Source organism: Salmo salar, chromosome ssa10, assembly GCF_905237065.1.
Source record: "Salmo salar chromosome ssa10, Ssal_v3.1, whole genome shotgun sequence".
In the NCBI taxonomy this organism is placed as follows: domain Eukaryota; kingdom Metazoa; phylum Chordata; class Actinopteri; order Salmoniformes; family Salmonidae; genus Salmo; species Salmo salar.
In genome coordinates this window covers 125,336,340-125,349,730 of record NC_059451.1, presented here as the reverse complement: position 1 = coordinate 125,349,730, position 13,391 = coordinate 125,336,340, and the positions used below count along the sequence as shown (strand labels likewise).

At 43.7% G+C, this 13,391-nt stretch overlaps 1 protein-coding gene and 5 non-coding genes across 7 annotated transcripts; all 6 read right to left on the bottom strand.

The window, feature by feature from the left end:
- Positions 1 to 4,435: 4,435 nt before the first annotated feature.
- Positions 4,436 to 13,085, bottom strand: LOC106561854 (60S ribosomal protein L4-A). 2 transcript variants are annotated; one of them, XM_014126120.2, is made up of 10 exons: positions 12,862 to 13,085; positions 12,012 to 12,183; positions 11,691 to 11,797; positions 11,065 to 11,203; positions 8,862 to 8,986; positions 8,477 to 8,606; positions 8,126 to 8,282; positions 6,590 to 6,673; positions 6,134 to 6,254; positions 4,436 to 4,562 (listed from the first exon to the last, which is right to left on the bottom strand). In XM_014126120.2, the coding sequence occupies exons 1-10, from the start codon at positions 12,862 to 12,864 to the stop codon at positions 4,503 to 4,505; spliced, it is 1,098 nt and encodes a 365-aa protein (XP_013981595.2). In that variant the 5' UTR covers positions 12,865 to 13,085; the 3' UTR covers positions 4,436 to 4,502. The 2 variants fall into 2 exon arrangements, with proteins under 2 accessions (XP_013981595.2, XP_013981596.2); XM_014126121.2 differs by having other exon boundaries at positions 12,637 to 12,914.
- LOC123724979 (small nucleolar RNA SNORD18) lies at positions 6,796 to 6,863 on the bottom strand. The gene has a single exon (XR_006757456.1). It is a non-coding gene; the product is annotated as a small nucleolar RNA SNORD18 (small nucleolar RNA).
- On the bottom strand, positions 8,693 to 8,760 carry LOC123724977 (small nucleolar RNA SNORD18). The gene has a single exon (XR_006757454.1). It is a non-coding gene; the product is annotated as a small nucleolar RNA SNORD18 (small nucleolar RNA).
- On the bottom strand, positions 11,343 to 11,441 carry LOC123724982 (small nucleolar RNA SNORD16). Its single transcript, XR_006757459.1, has one exon. It is a non-coding gene; the product is annotated as a small nucleolar RNA SNORD16 (small nucleolar RNA).
- On the bottom strand, positions 11,878 to 11,946 carry LOC123724978 (small nucleolar RNA SNORD18). The gene has a single exon (XR_006757455.1). It is a non-coding gene; the product is annotated as a small nucleolar RNA SNORD18 (small nucleolar RNA).
- Positions 12,305 to 12,403, bottom strand: LOC123724981 (small nucleolar RNA SNORD16). Its single transcript, XR_006757458.1, has one exon. It is a non-coding gene; the product is annotated as a small nucleolar RNA SNORD16 (small nucleolar RNA).
- Positions 13,086 to 13,391: the final 306 nt, after the last annotated feature.

The following is a 13,391-nucleotide window of genomic DNA, read 5'->3' as shown; positions in this document are numbered from 1 at the left end:
GTCCTATATAATACAGTATCCCATAGTGCACTAGGATGTAGTCCTATATAATATACAGTATCCCATAATGCACTAGGATGTAGTCCTATATAATATCATATACAGTATCCCATAGTGCAGTAGGATGTAGTCCTATATAATACAGTATCCCATAGTGCACTAGGATGTAGTCCTATATAATATCATATACAGTATCCCATAGTGCACTAGGATGTAGTCCTATATAATATACAGTATCCCATAGTGCACTAGGATGTAGTCCTATATAATATACGGTATCCCATAGTGCACTAGGATGTAGTCCTATATAATACAGTATCCCATAATGCACTAGGATGTAGTCCTATATAATATCATATACGGTATCCCATAGTGCACCAGGATGTAGCCCTTGTCAAGATGGTGCACCACCAGGTCGTCTGGAATCCACTTGATGAAAAGCAGAGATGTAGAATCTAGATTTTATTTCTATGAGTGTACCCATGAGTTTACCAGTCAGATTGACAGGGTTAGATGCTCTAAGCCCCTTCCTCCAGAGATTCCTGTCTTCCATTGGGGAACAGTCTCCTCCTCCAGTTGCGCCTTAGCTGGTCCACATACAGGATCTCTGGGCTCACATCCACAGAGCCTCTCAGAGTTGGAGTGCTGGTCTTGGATCATCAGTGGTGTAAAGTACTTAAGTTCTACTTTAAAGTATTTTTACTTAAATCGTTATTTGGGGTATCTAGTCTATTTATAACTTTTACTTCACTACATTCCTAAATAAAATAATGTACTTTTTACTCCATACATTTTTCCTGACACCCAAAAGTTATATTTTGTATGCTTAACAGGACAGGAAAATGGTCCAATTCACTCCCTTATCAAGAGAACAGTCCCTGGTCATCACTACTGCCTCTGATCTGGAGGACTCACTAAACAGAGAACATCCCTGGTCATCCCTACTGCCTCTGATCTGGAGGACTCACTAAACAGAGAACTTCCCTGGTCCTCCCTACTGCCTCTGATCTGGAGGACTCACTAAACAGAGAACATCCCTGGTCCTCCCTACTGTCTCTGATCTGGAGGACTCACTAAACACAAATGCTTCGTTTGTAAATTATGTCTGAGTGTTGGAGTGTGTCCCTGGCTTTCTGTAAATTAAAAAAACAATAATATGGAGCCATCTGGTTTTGCTTAAAATAAGCTATTTGTTATTTTACTTTTATAATTACACTGAACAGAAACATATACGCAACGTAAAGTTTGGTCCCATGTTTCATGAGCTGAAATAAAAAATTTGCATAAAAAGCTTCTTTCTCACAAATTTGTTTACATTCCTGTTAATAATCATTTCTCCTTGACAAGATAATCCATCCACCTGACAGGTGTGGCATAGCAAGAAACTGATTAAACAGCATGATCATTACACAGGTGCACCTTGTGCTGGGGACAATAAAAAGGTCACTCTAAAATGTGCAGTTTTGTCAAACACCACAATGCCACAGATGTCTCAAGTTTTGAGGGAGCAGTGCAATTGCTGACTGTAGGAATGTCCACCAAATCAAATCAAAGTTTATATGTCACGTGCGCCGAATACAACAGGTGTAGTAGACCTCAAAGTGAAATGCTGAATACAACAGGTGTAGTAGACCTCACAGTGAAATGCTGAATACAACAGGTGTAGTAGACCTCACAGTAAAATGCTGAATACAACAGGTGTAGTAGACCTCACAGTGAAATGCTGAATACAACAGGTGTAGTAGACCTCACAGTGAAATGCTGAATACAACAGGTGTAGTAGACCTCACAGTAAAATGCTGAATACAACAGGTGTAGTAGACCTCACAGTGAAATGCTGAATACAACAGGTGTAGTAGACCTCACAGTGAAATGCTGAATACAACAGGTGTAGTAGACCTCACAGTGAAATGCTGAATACAACAGGTGTAGTAGACTCACAGTGAAATGCTGAATACAACAGGTGTAGTAGACCTCACAGTGAAATGCTGAATACAACAGGTGTAGTAGACCTCACAGTGAAATGCTGAATACAACAGGTGTAGTGGACCTCACAGTGAAATGCTGAATAAACAGGTAGAGCTTAGTGAAATGCTGAATACAACAGGTGTAGTAGACCTTACTGTGAAATGCTGAATACAACAGGTGTAGTGGACCTCACAGTGAAATGCTGAATACAACAGGTGTAGTGGACCTTACTGTGAAATGCTGAATACAACAGGTGTAGTAGACCTTACTGTGAAATGCTGAATACAACAGGTGTAGTAGACCTCACAGTGAAATGCTGAATACAACAGGTGTAGGTAGACCTCACAGTGAAATGCTTACTTACAGGCCCAATTCCATCTAGACACCGTTGCCCTACAGCACCCAACAAACGATACATACCTCGGCCTAAACATCAGCGCCACAGGTAACTTCCACAAAGCTGTGAACGATCTGAGAGACAAGGCAAGAAGGGCCTTCTACGCCATCAAAAGGAACATAAAATTCAACATACCAATTAGGATCTGGCTAAAAATACTTGAATCAGTTATAAAACCCATTGCCCTTTATGGTTGTGAGGTCTGGGGTTCGCTCACCAAACACAAATTCATAAAATGTAAAACACCAAATAATGCATGCAGAGTAGAATTAGGCTGATACCCGCTAACTATCAAAATCCGTAAAAGAGGCGTTCAATTCTACAACCACCTAAAAGGAAGTGATTCCCAAACCTTCCACAACAAATCCATCACCTACAGAGAGATGAACCTGGAGAAGAGTCCCCTAAGCAAGCTGGTACTGGGGCTCTGTTCACAAACACACCCCACAGAGCCATCACCTACAGAGAGATGAACCTGGAGAAGAGTCCCCTAAGCAAGCTGGTCCTGGGGCTCTGTTCACAAACACACCCCACAGAGCCATCACCTACAGAGAGATGAACCTGGAGGAGAGTCCCCTAAGCAAGCTGGTACTGGGGCTCTGTTCACAAACACACCCCACAGAGCCATCACCTACAGAGAGATGAACCTGGAGGAGAGTCCCCTAAGCAAGCTGGTCCTGGGGCTCTGTTCACAAACACAAACAGACCCCACAGAGCCCCAGATGTGTATAATCCTACATCTACTGGTCTCTGTAACCAACTCAACTCATGATGCACATTAGGGCAGTACCACTATAATCCACTAGGTGTCAGCCTTCTCCACACTGACCATGCTGTCCGGTGTAAATAACAGAAGACAACGTCATGTATTTCACTGTCGTCTAGTGTTGTACAGTGTTCTTATATCTTATTATCAGAGCATATCGGTATGAATTAGCCTGTTTTCAAACTGATTCAGTGTTATTTAGTTAATCAAAATTAGCAGGACTGAATTGTTCTTGACAGACAGCAGAGTAAACAGCGTCAGGAAATACCCGTTAATTAGGTTAATTTCTCTATTTAACCAGACACTGACGGCCTACTGGGGAACACTGGGTTAACTGCCTTGTTCAGGGGCAGAACGACAGATTTTTAACCTTGTCAGCTCAGGGGATTCAATCCAGCAACCTTTTGGTTACTAGTCCAACGCTACCTGCCGTCCCAGGTGGCCTAGTGGATTGATTAAACAAGTGGAAGACTGACCGACAGGAAGCAGAACAGAAGGAAGCCCAAACTACCGTAAATTCCGGACTATAAGCCGCAACTTTTTTCCCCCACGCTTTGAACCTCGCGGCTTTAACAATGACGCGACTAATATGGATTTTTCCCGCTTTCAATTTTTTTTTTTGAAAGGAGATGACTTCCGTGGTTTCAGTGCACAGGAGGATAGTGACCAATGACTTTCTTGGTAGGCCACTGTTTACCGATAATTTATTTTTGTTACAAGCCGTGTTTCGTTAAAGCCTGTGTAAAGTTAATTTGTTTCAATGTACCGGTAGGCACCTGCGGCTTATAGACATGTGCGGCTTATTTATGTTCAAAATAATATAGATTTTTTAAATTCAGTGGGTGCGGCTTATATTCAGGTGCGCTTAATAGTCTGGAAATTACGGTAATTAAACTGAAACCGGTCCCTGATGGAAACATCAACAGTAGCTTTGCCACAGAGTGAGTGTCCAGAAACTTACCCAGCAGAATCATGGTTATTGACACCATGGAGATATTGGTCAGAAAATGTAGCTCAATGCAGGGATGGGGTATGCCACTGTACTCCACATTTCTGCAGTATTTCAATCTTCTCGATATATCAGTGTGGATAAAGGTCAAGAGTACAGTTGCATATCACACCCCTACATCAAAGTAGGTTTTCTGAACGATTTGTTGGGCCAGTAACCGAAAAAAAAATCTGTCATTCTGCCCGAGCAAGGCAGTTAACCCGTTGTTCCCCGGGAGCAGAAGACGTGGATGTCATTAAGGCAGTCCTCCGCACCTCTCCGATTCTCCGAAAGAAATACAAGTCCAAATGGATGATTGTTTTTCTATACATTTTATTTGAAACCATCTCTGAACACCAGTCTGTTAGAAGAGACGAGCTGCTTTATGCCTTGGCTGGGGCCTTTGACAGCTTCTTCTTAGGCTTCAGCATCTTGGCCTTGATCTGGGAAGAAAGAGAGCAGGAAGGTAATGTTTAGCATCATTTATATTGTGTATCTACTTCACTTGCTTTGGCCATGTTAACCTCTCTGGTGTAGGGGGCAGTATTTTGACATCCGGATGAAAAGCGTGCCCAAAGTAAACTGCCTGTTACTCAGGCCCAGAAGTTAGGATTAGGATAGAAAATACAAAAGTTTCTAAAACAGTTAAAATAATGTCTGCGTATAACAGAACTAATTTGGCAGGCGAAACCCCAAGGACAAACCATCCAGGGGGAAAAGAATTAAGGTCATGGGATTTCCCAATGGTTTTCTATGGGAGAGCTGATTTATTAGGGCCCAGATTGCAGTTCCTATGGCTTCCACTAGATGTCAACAGTCGTTAGAAATTGTTTGATGTTTTTCTTTTGAGAAATGAAGAAGTAGTCCTATTCATTGTAAGTGTCACTCCAGGTGGACTGTTTTGGTGCACATGGACTGGAGCGCGCTTCACGTTGTTTTTATCCGGTATTAGAAAGTTTATTCTGTCTTAAATTATTGATTATTTACATTTTAGGGTACCGGAGGTTGATTAGGAAAGTTGTTTGAAATGTTTGGACCAAGTTTACAGGTAACTATTAGATATTTTGTAGGCATGTTGGGCGAGTTGAAACCGGTGTATTTCTGAATCTAACGCGCCAAATAAATGGACATTTTTGGGACATAGGACATTATCAAACAAAAAGGACCATTTGCGATGTTTCTGGGACATTTTGGAGTGCTAACAGAAGATCAAAAGGTAAGGCATTTATTATATCGCCATTTCTGACTTCTGTGGCGCACCTGCCTGGTTGAAATATGTTTCATGTGTTTGTATGCGGGGCGCTGTCCTCAGATAATCACATGGTCTGCTTTCGCCGTAAAGCCTTTTAGAAATCTGACAGTGGCTGGATTAACAAGAAGTTAAGCTTTATTTTGATGTATAACATTTTCAAGAATGTTAAATATTTGAATTTTGCGCTCTGCAATTACACCGGATGTTGGCCAGGTGGGACGCTACTGTCCCACCTGCCCATATGAAGTTAACATGCTTCCCCATGCCAATAAAGCTCTTACATTGAATTGAGAGAGTGCGGGGGCCGCTGGAGAGAGACTTGTCATTAGGACAATATAGGATATTGATGTAGGGGTGGGTCAATTTCAATGTATGAATAGAGGTGATAGATTTGTATTTATTTAACTAGGCAAGTCAGAAGCAGGGATTTCTGATAATACAGAAGGTTGTTCTACTACGTCACATTATTTAGGTGCAATGGGGAGGGAGTATTTCACAGGCTTTAATCAGAACTTCTGTTAAGATATCAGGAAACAGGGACAAAAGTGGAAGCTCCGTGTAGAATTAAATAGCTCCTTCTGTTACTGACCACTCCCTGCACTACAGACATTTATAATTTGGGGGTTGTTTCGCCAGACAGATTAAGCCCAGTCCTAGACTAAAACTCCAGGACTAGGCCTACTGGTTAACCAGTCTCCCTAATTATACAGGCCTTCATATGCAACTGAGAGCCCTAGTCGGCCATTTTGGTGGTCTACTCACAGCCGGGTCATGCAGCAGGATGGCTTGACGTCTGGCTGTCTTGGCGTAGGGGTTCAGCTTCATCATTATTCTCAGGTTCTTCAAAGGGTTCTTCTTCAGGACTCTGCGCCTGATCTTCTTGCTGTGAGGAGACCAGACAGGTTCAAGAAGGGGGGGTCAAATCTAGCAGCATTGTGTGAACCTTCATGTTGATGGTAGCATGCCAAATGGAACACTTCGCTACATAGTGCACTACTTTAGACCTGAGCTCAATTGGCCCCGATCAACAGTAGTGCATTATGGGGAATAGGGTCATTCGGGATGCAGCCTATTGGAATGGCTCAGGACTTCCATTCAAAATCAGGATTCAGAAACACGGACCTGAAGTGGAACCTCATGTCACAGTGGAGGACAATGCAGCACATCCTACTACAGTACCCATAATGCTCTGTACAATATAAAGTGAGCAGGTCTTACTTTGGTGCACGAAGTGCTTTCTGGATCTCCTCACTCTTCAGAATCCTGCTCAGATCTGTGTTGGTCATCTTGTGCATGGGCAGACTGGAGGGGGGAGACAGGACAGAGGTCAGACGGGACAGAGGTCAGACTACAACTGGCAGAACCTCTAAGGTTGTTAGGGAGTAGCATGTGGTTTAGCAACAGACCATTAGAGCATTTCATTAAAACTCAGAACTTCTGGTAGATATCAGGATTCAGAAACACGGACCGAAGTGGAAGCTCATCACTGTAGAAATTAAATCGCTCTCAAAATCTGTTACTAACCAACACACTGAAGGCCAGTCCTTGAGCACCTCAACTCGTTGTTGCCCCGGACAAGCACACCTGATTCAGCTGGCCAAGTAACCAAGCCCTCAGAGTTGAATCGGGCAAGTTTGTTCAGGGATACAACAACAAAAAAAGCTTTGTTGGGGGTTCTGGAGGACTGAGCTGGGGTAACACTACATGATGCCCAACCGGTTAACATCACTAACTAGTTCAAATGACGAACTTCAATTTCAACCAGTTTTAACCAACTAGGAAGATAAGGCCCAATAGTAAGTTCACTCTATACACTGGTGGAGATCTGAGGACACGTCCCAAGCCAGAACCGCCGGTGTGCCAACATCTGTAGCCCAAACCGTTCAGAAGCTGCCAAACTAACTGGACCCCACTGAGGAAAGGGGATGTTCAACGAACACCGGTACCGGATTAAAATAAATAAAAGTATGAAGGTAGTTTACCTACCCCAAAAGGGCATTGTGCAAATAAATAACGGTTATTCCACTATCCCAACAAACAATATTCTATTACCTGGGAGAGTATTCTTTTGAGACAAAGTAGGTTTATTTTAACAAAGAACTACATTCAACATGTTTATAAAAACAGTTTTATGAGTGTGCCTCATTAAAGTGTACAGTAGCTGGATGTTATTGTCAGTCAAAGCCGTGTTACAGTCAGAGAGTGTGTTAAGTGGGAGACTATTTAAAATGACTGAATTAGGTTGGCTAAATGAGGCTGCAATGATCAACCAACACGTAGGCTGTTTCATATGTAGTTGATGTAGACGAGGGCGCAGTAAAATAGCCTCGATACTGTAGCTCGCTTTAGAACGATTTGATGCCCCCGCTCCCCTCACCTCTCCCAGGCCCCCGCTCCTTCTGCTGAAACCAGCCGCACCCCCTATGTAAACAGAGCACCGCCCACAACGCCATACACGGGGTCTGCAGTTGTAAGGCTGTACTGACAAATTCTCAAACGACGGAAGCTGGCTTATGGTAGAGGAATGAACATTCAATTCTCTGGCAACAGCTCTGGTGGACATTCCTGCAGGCACCATGCCAATTGCACTGCGCCCTCAACTTGACTTCGTGGCATTGTGTTGTGACAAAAACCACACATTTTAGAGCGGCTTTATTGTCCCCCAGCACAAGGTGCACCTGTGTAATGATCATGCTTTGTAATCAGCATCTTAATATGCCACACCCTGTCAGGTGTAACCCTGGTTTTACTGACTTGTAGTCCACCTTGAGAGAGGCAGATTTGCGCCAGGTTCCGTAGAGCTGGTCCAGTTTACGGAAGGCGGATTCGGTCCAGATACAGAAGCGGCCGACATGGCCACCGGGGGCGAGCCTGAGCAGGTTCAGCTTGTTCACGTTCTGTAGGGTGATGCCTGGTCGAGGGGTGGGAGGACATGTACAGTTTAGTATCGACAAAAAGGCACTTAGTGAGTTATACAAAGAGACCCAAACTCCCATTTTCTACACAGTTGCATCTACAGCCAGACTGTTTCCTTTTGAAAAGAAGAGCTACATTGGGTAATTTAGAGTGGAGAGTAGGAGTAAGAGAGAACGGGCCAGTACTTACCAGGGATGTTTCTGAAGGCCTTGGTAACACCTTGGTCTTGGTTGTAGATGATGCACGGTCCTTTGCGTTGGATACGCCTACGATTCCTCATCTTACCTTTACCAGCTCGCATGCGCTGTGACGCGTACACCTGCACACACACAGAGAGGACACATTTACCTCAGCCACTAAGAACATCCAATTTCACCACCACGCAATGGCTGCAGCCTATTGGAATGGCTCAGGACTTCCATTCAAATCAGGATTCAGAAACACGGACCTGAAGTGGAACCTCATCACGGCATCATGTCACTCATAAGACGAGGAAAAGTTCACATCGACCAGTATTAACTCTAGCTACAGTATTAACCCTAGCTACAGTATTAACCCTAGCTACAGTATTAACCTTTTTGATGTCGTTCCAGGCGTTGAGTTTCTTCAGCAGTAGCACGGCCTCTTTAGTCTTCTTGTAACCCTCCACTTTATCGTCGACTACCAGTGGAACCTCTGGGATCTCCTCTATACGGTGTCCTGAAGGAGGGGAGGCCCTCTGGTTAGAGATCTATAGCCATCTAGCTCCACAAGTACCATCTAGCGCCACAACTATCATCTTGTACAGTGAGAGACATGCACTTTTGATCGTCACGTCCACTAGCCTAGTGGTTAGAGGGGGGAGGCAGGTAGCCTAGTGGTTAGAGGGGGGAGGCAGGTAGCCTAGTGGTTAGAGGGGGAGGCAGGTAGCCTAGTGGTTAGAGGGGGAGGCAGGTAGCCTAGTGGTTAGAGGGGGGAGGCAGGTAGCCTAGTGGTTAGAGGGGGAGGCAGGTAGCCTAGTGGTTAGAGGGGGGAGGCAGGTAGCCTAGTGGTTAGAGGGGGAGGCAGGTAGCCTAGTGGTTAGAGGGGGAGGCAGGTAGCCTAGTGGTTAGAGGGGGGAGGCAGGTAGCCTAGTGGTTAGAGGGGGAGGCAGGTAGCCTAGTGGTTAGAGGGGGGAGGCAGGTAGCCTAGTGGTTAGAGGGGGGAGGCAGGTAGCCTAGTGGTTAGAGGGGGGAGGCAGGTAGCCTAGTGGTTAGAGGGGGAGGCAGGTAGCCTAGTGGTTAGAGGGGAGGCAGGTAGCCTAGTGGTTAGAGGGGGAGGCAGGTAGCCTAGTGGTTAGAGGGGAGGCAGGTAGCCTAGTGGTTAGAGCGTTGGACTAGTAACCGAAAGGTTTCAAGTTTAAATCCCCCCAGCTGACAAGGTACAAATCTGTCGTTCTGCCCCTGAACAGGCAGTTAACCCACTGTTCCTAGGCTGTCAATGAAAATAAGAATTTGTTAACTTCTCTAGGGTAGGGGACAGTATTTATCACGTCCGAATGAAAAGCGTGCCCAGAGTAAACTGCCTGCTATTCAGGCCCAGAAGCTACGATATGCATATTATTAGTAGATTTGGATAGGAAACACTGAAGTTTCTAAAACTGATTGAATGATGTCTGTGAGTATAACAGAACTGATACGGCAGACAAACCTGAGAAAAATCCAACCAGGAAGTGGGAAATCTGAGGTTTGTAGTTTTTCAAGTGATTGCCTATCCAATATAGGGTGTAAATGGGGTCCGATTGCACTTCCTAAGGCTTCCACTAGATGTCAACAGTCTTTAGAATGTTGTTTCAAGCTTCTATTGTGAAAGGGGAGCGAATAAGACCAGTCACAGTAGATGGCTCAGCTGAAAGCCTTTAGTTATTGATCGAGCGCGGCCGTGAGCACGAGCTCCATTCCCTTTCCTTTCTAATGACAAAGGAATTGGCCGGTTGGAATATTATTGAAGAATTATGATAAAAACATCCTAAAGATTGATTATATACATCGTTTGACACGTTTCTATGAACTGTAATGGAACTTTTCCGACTTTGTCTGGACTTGGTGCTCGCGCTTTGTGCATTTGGATTGTGAACTAAACGCACAAACAAAAAGGAGGTATTTACATAAAGATTAACTTTATGGAACATTTGTGGATCTAGGATTCCTGGGAGTGCATTCTGATGAAGATCAAAGGTAAGTGAATATTTATAATGCTATTTCTGACCTACTGACTCCACAACATGGCGGGTATCTGTATGGCTTGTTTTGGTGGCTGAGCGCTGTCCTCAGATAATCGCATGGTACGCTTTCACCGTAAAGCCTTTTTGAAATTGGACACTGGTTGGATTAACAAGAAGTTTTTAAAATGGTGTATAATACTTGTATGTTGGAGGAATTTTAATTATGAGATTTGTTTGAATTTGGCGCCCTGCAATTTCACTGGCTGTTGTCGAGGTGGGACGCTAGCATCCCACAAATCCCAGAGGTTAACCCACTGTTCCTAGGCCTTCATTGAAAAGAAGAAATTGTTCTTAAGTGACTTGCCTAGTTAAATAAAGTTAAAATAAAAATAAACTCTGGGGAAGCTGAAATGGGGCCCCTTGCCAAAATCCTGAACTCTTAATAGCCTGTGATTTCTTAAATACAGAAGTTGTCTAGCAACAAGAGTCTTACCTAAAAATGATTACCTGTATAAAAGGTTAAATAAAAACATTTACACATGGTAAGAAGACTAAGCTATGCAGTGAGTACAACAGAGCATGGTGGGCAGCATACCTTTTGACATGACAAGTGCAGGCAGAGCAGACGCAGCCAGGGCGGAGCAGATGGCGTAACGCTTCTGGGTAGTGTTGATCCTGCGGTGCCAGCGGCGCCACGTCTTGGTGGGGGCGAACATGCGGCCTCCACGACACATCTACAGTTACGTTAAGGAACGGCTAAACAACACATTGAAATCGGCATCTTCTTGGCCAGTTTACCAAACATTAAGTGGTCTTTAGTCTAGGACCTTAATCTGTGTCCGGGAAACCAGCCCTAAATGCGTTTGAGTGCCTTGCTCAGACTTCAGGGTCGTCAGCCACTTGTGCCAGCATACGACATCAGGCATAATGTCACTGTTCACAGTGTAGGACGCAAATTACACCATCACTGCAAGCCCCTTAATGTCTAGTCCACCTCAGCATGCCTTAACCACCAGGGCTTCGTTCATTAGACAACAAACTGATCAACACCAAAACAGTGTGGTGCCACCTGTACTCGTCCAATCAGAAACTAATTAACTCTACAAAATGTTTAGTTACAATGAGCCATAATGAACACAACCCCAGTAGCACATTTGTACCCGTTACAGACATGGCAAGATTAATAGGAAATGTTTAATTCTGTCTGTCAGAGAAGGATACATTTCCGAAGGCTCCCTGACCGGAGCGGTGGGTACCACCTCCTCTCACACGAGGAATACGAGCCACAGCTCTGCCTGTACCCCAGGACTCCGCGCTCGTCTGATGACCTGGAACCCAGAGTGCATTACAACCTGTCCTCTATACACATCAAAATAGCCTGCTATTGGTTTTATGGTACAGATGAAAGCCCTTCAGAACTTCTAGTATAATCACTGCTTTCAGAAACACGGACCGAAGTGTAAACTCATCATTGAACCTTGTAACCTGTCTCCAAAAAGCAATGTTTATTTGATTGAATACATGCTGAAAACACTCACTCACCGGCCAGTTTGCTGACAGCATAGGGCTGACGGCTGTTCTTGCACATGTTGGTGTGCACAAAGTTGACAATGTCCGGGCGGATGGGAGCCTTGAACACCGCAGGCATCACCACATTTAGGCCTGAACTCTCTCCTTTCTCGGAGTAGATAGAGATTAAAGGCCGGGCACAAGCCTGAGGAAGACAAAGGTCAGGGAAATCTGATTAATCCTGCAGTAGGTTATAATGTACCTAATCGCATGTTGATAGTTATCTGAAATGTTTAACTTTAGCCAACATAGCCAGTTTATAATCTTGCTCAGACTCAGTCGTCGTCATTCACTTGCGCCAGCATGTGACAGTAGGCATCTGTCGACTGATTGCAAAGTAGGACGCAAATTACACCATCATAGCAAGGAAATGTAGTTAAGTACCGCAATATCAAAGTAAAATTACGACCTAGTGGCAGGATCCCTTGGCTAGCTAATTAGCCGCTATGTTAGTAGGTACTAACCAAATAATGTGAGCTTTGGATGCGTTATAAGTGGGTAACTAGCTAGATAGTAAACCATAGCTCGGTTAAAGTTTTACTAAGAACATATTCACAACAGTTACATGAAGAAAGGTATACTGGTTTACGAATCTCACCTATAACTGAGCAAACCCGGCCTGTGGTTGTAAGGACAGTACATGTGACCCGGCTAGAAACCGTCCAACATGTCTCCAGCTTCGTTCAGATCCGACATGGAATAAGTTAAACGGCCTTGGAAAGTTTTCATCGAGACAACTGTTCGGGTTTGGGACTATAACTTGCTCACTAACGTTGACGCCAAATTGTATATGCAACTGAAATAAATTATCCTGGATTCTCACCATTTTATTATTTGTGTTTCGGCTCCCTGTGAACCACGCTGCTCACTCAGCGGAAGTCACGGTAGAAAAGGAAGTTGGTAATACAACTCACACGGTTATATGCTTCCGACGTCGTCACACTTCCGGTAACTTAAACGTTAAATAAATGCAATACTATAGAGGCAAATGTTTCTATTTTAAATCAATATATATTCCTTCAATAAAAATATTGATATTGAAATACTATACAACGGCGAAAACAACTTTCATAAATGGGACAATCTAGGTCTCTACTGCGCAATACGGCGGAGGAAACAAAGACGGTGACCGGACTACTTTCGGGATAGTAATTTATTTTTTATAATTAAATATAGTTACATGTGACAAAATACTTATTTTGTCTTACAAGTGAAATAGTTATTGATAAAAATAAAAAAATAAAAATGTATTCAAATACAGATCAACAATTTACATTCTTACATCATACAAAACTGAACGCAGGTATTAATGAGCGAATACTGGAACAAACAAACAAAAAATATTTAAAAAAA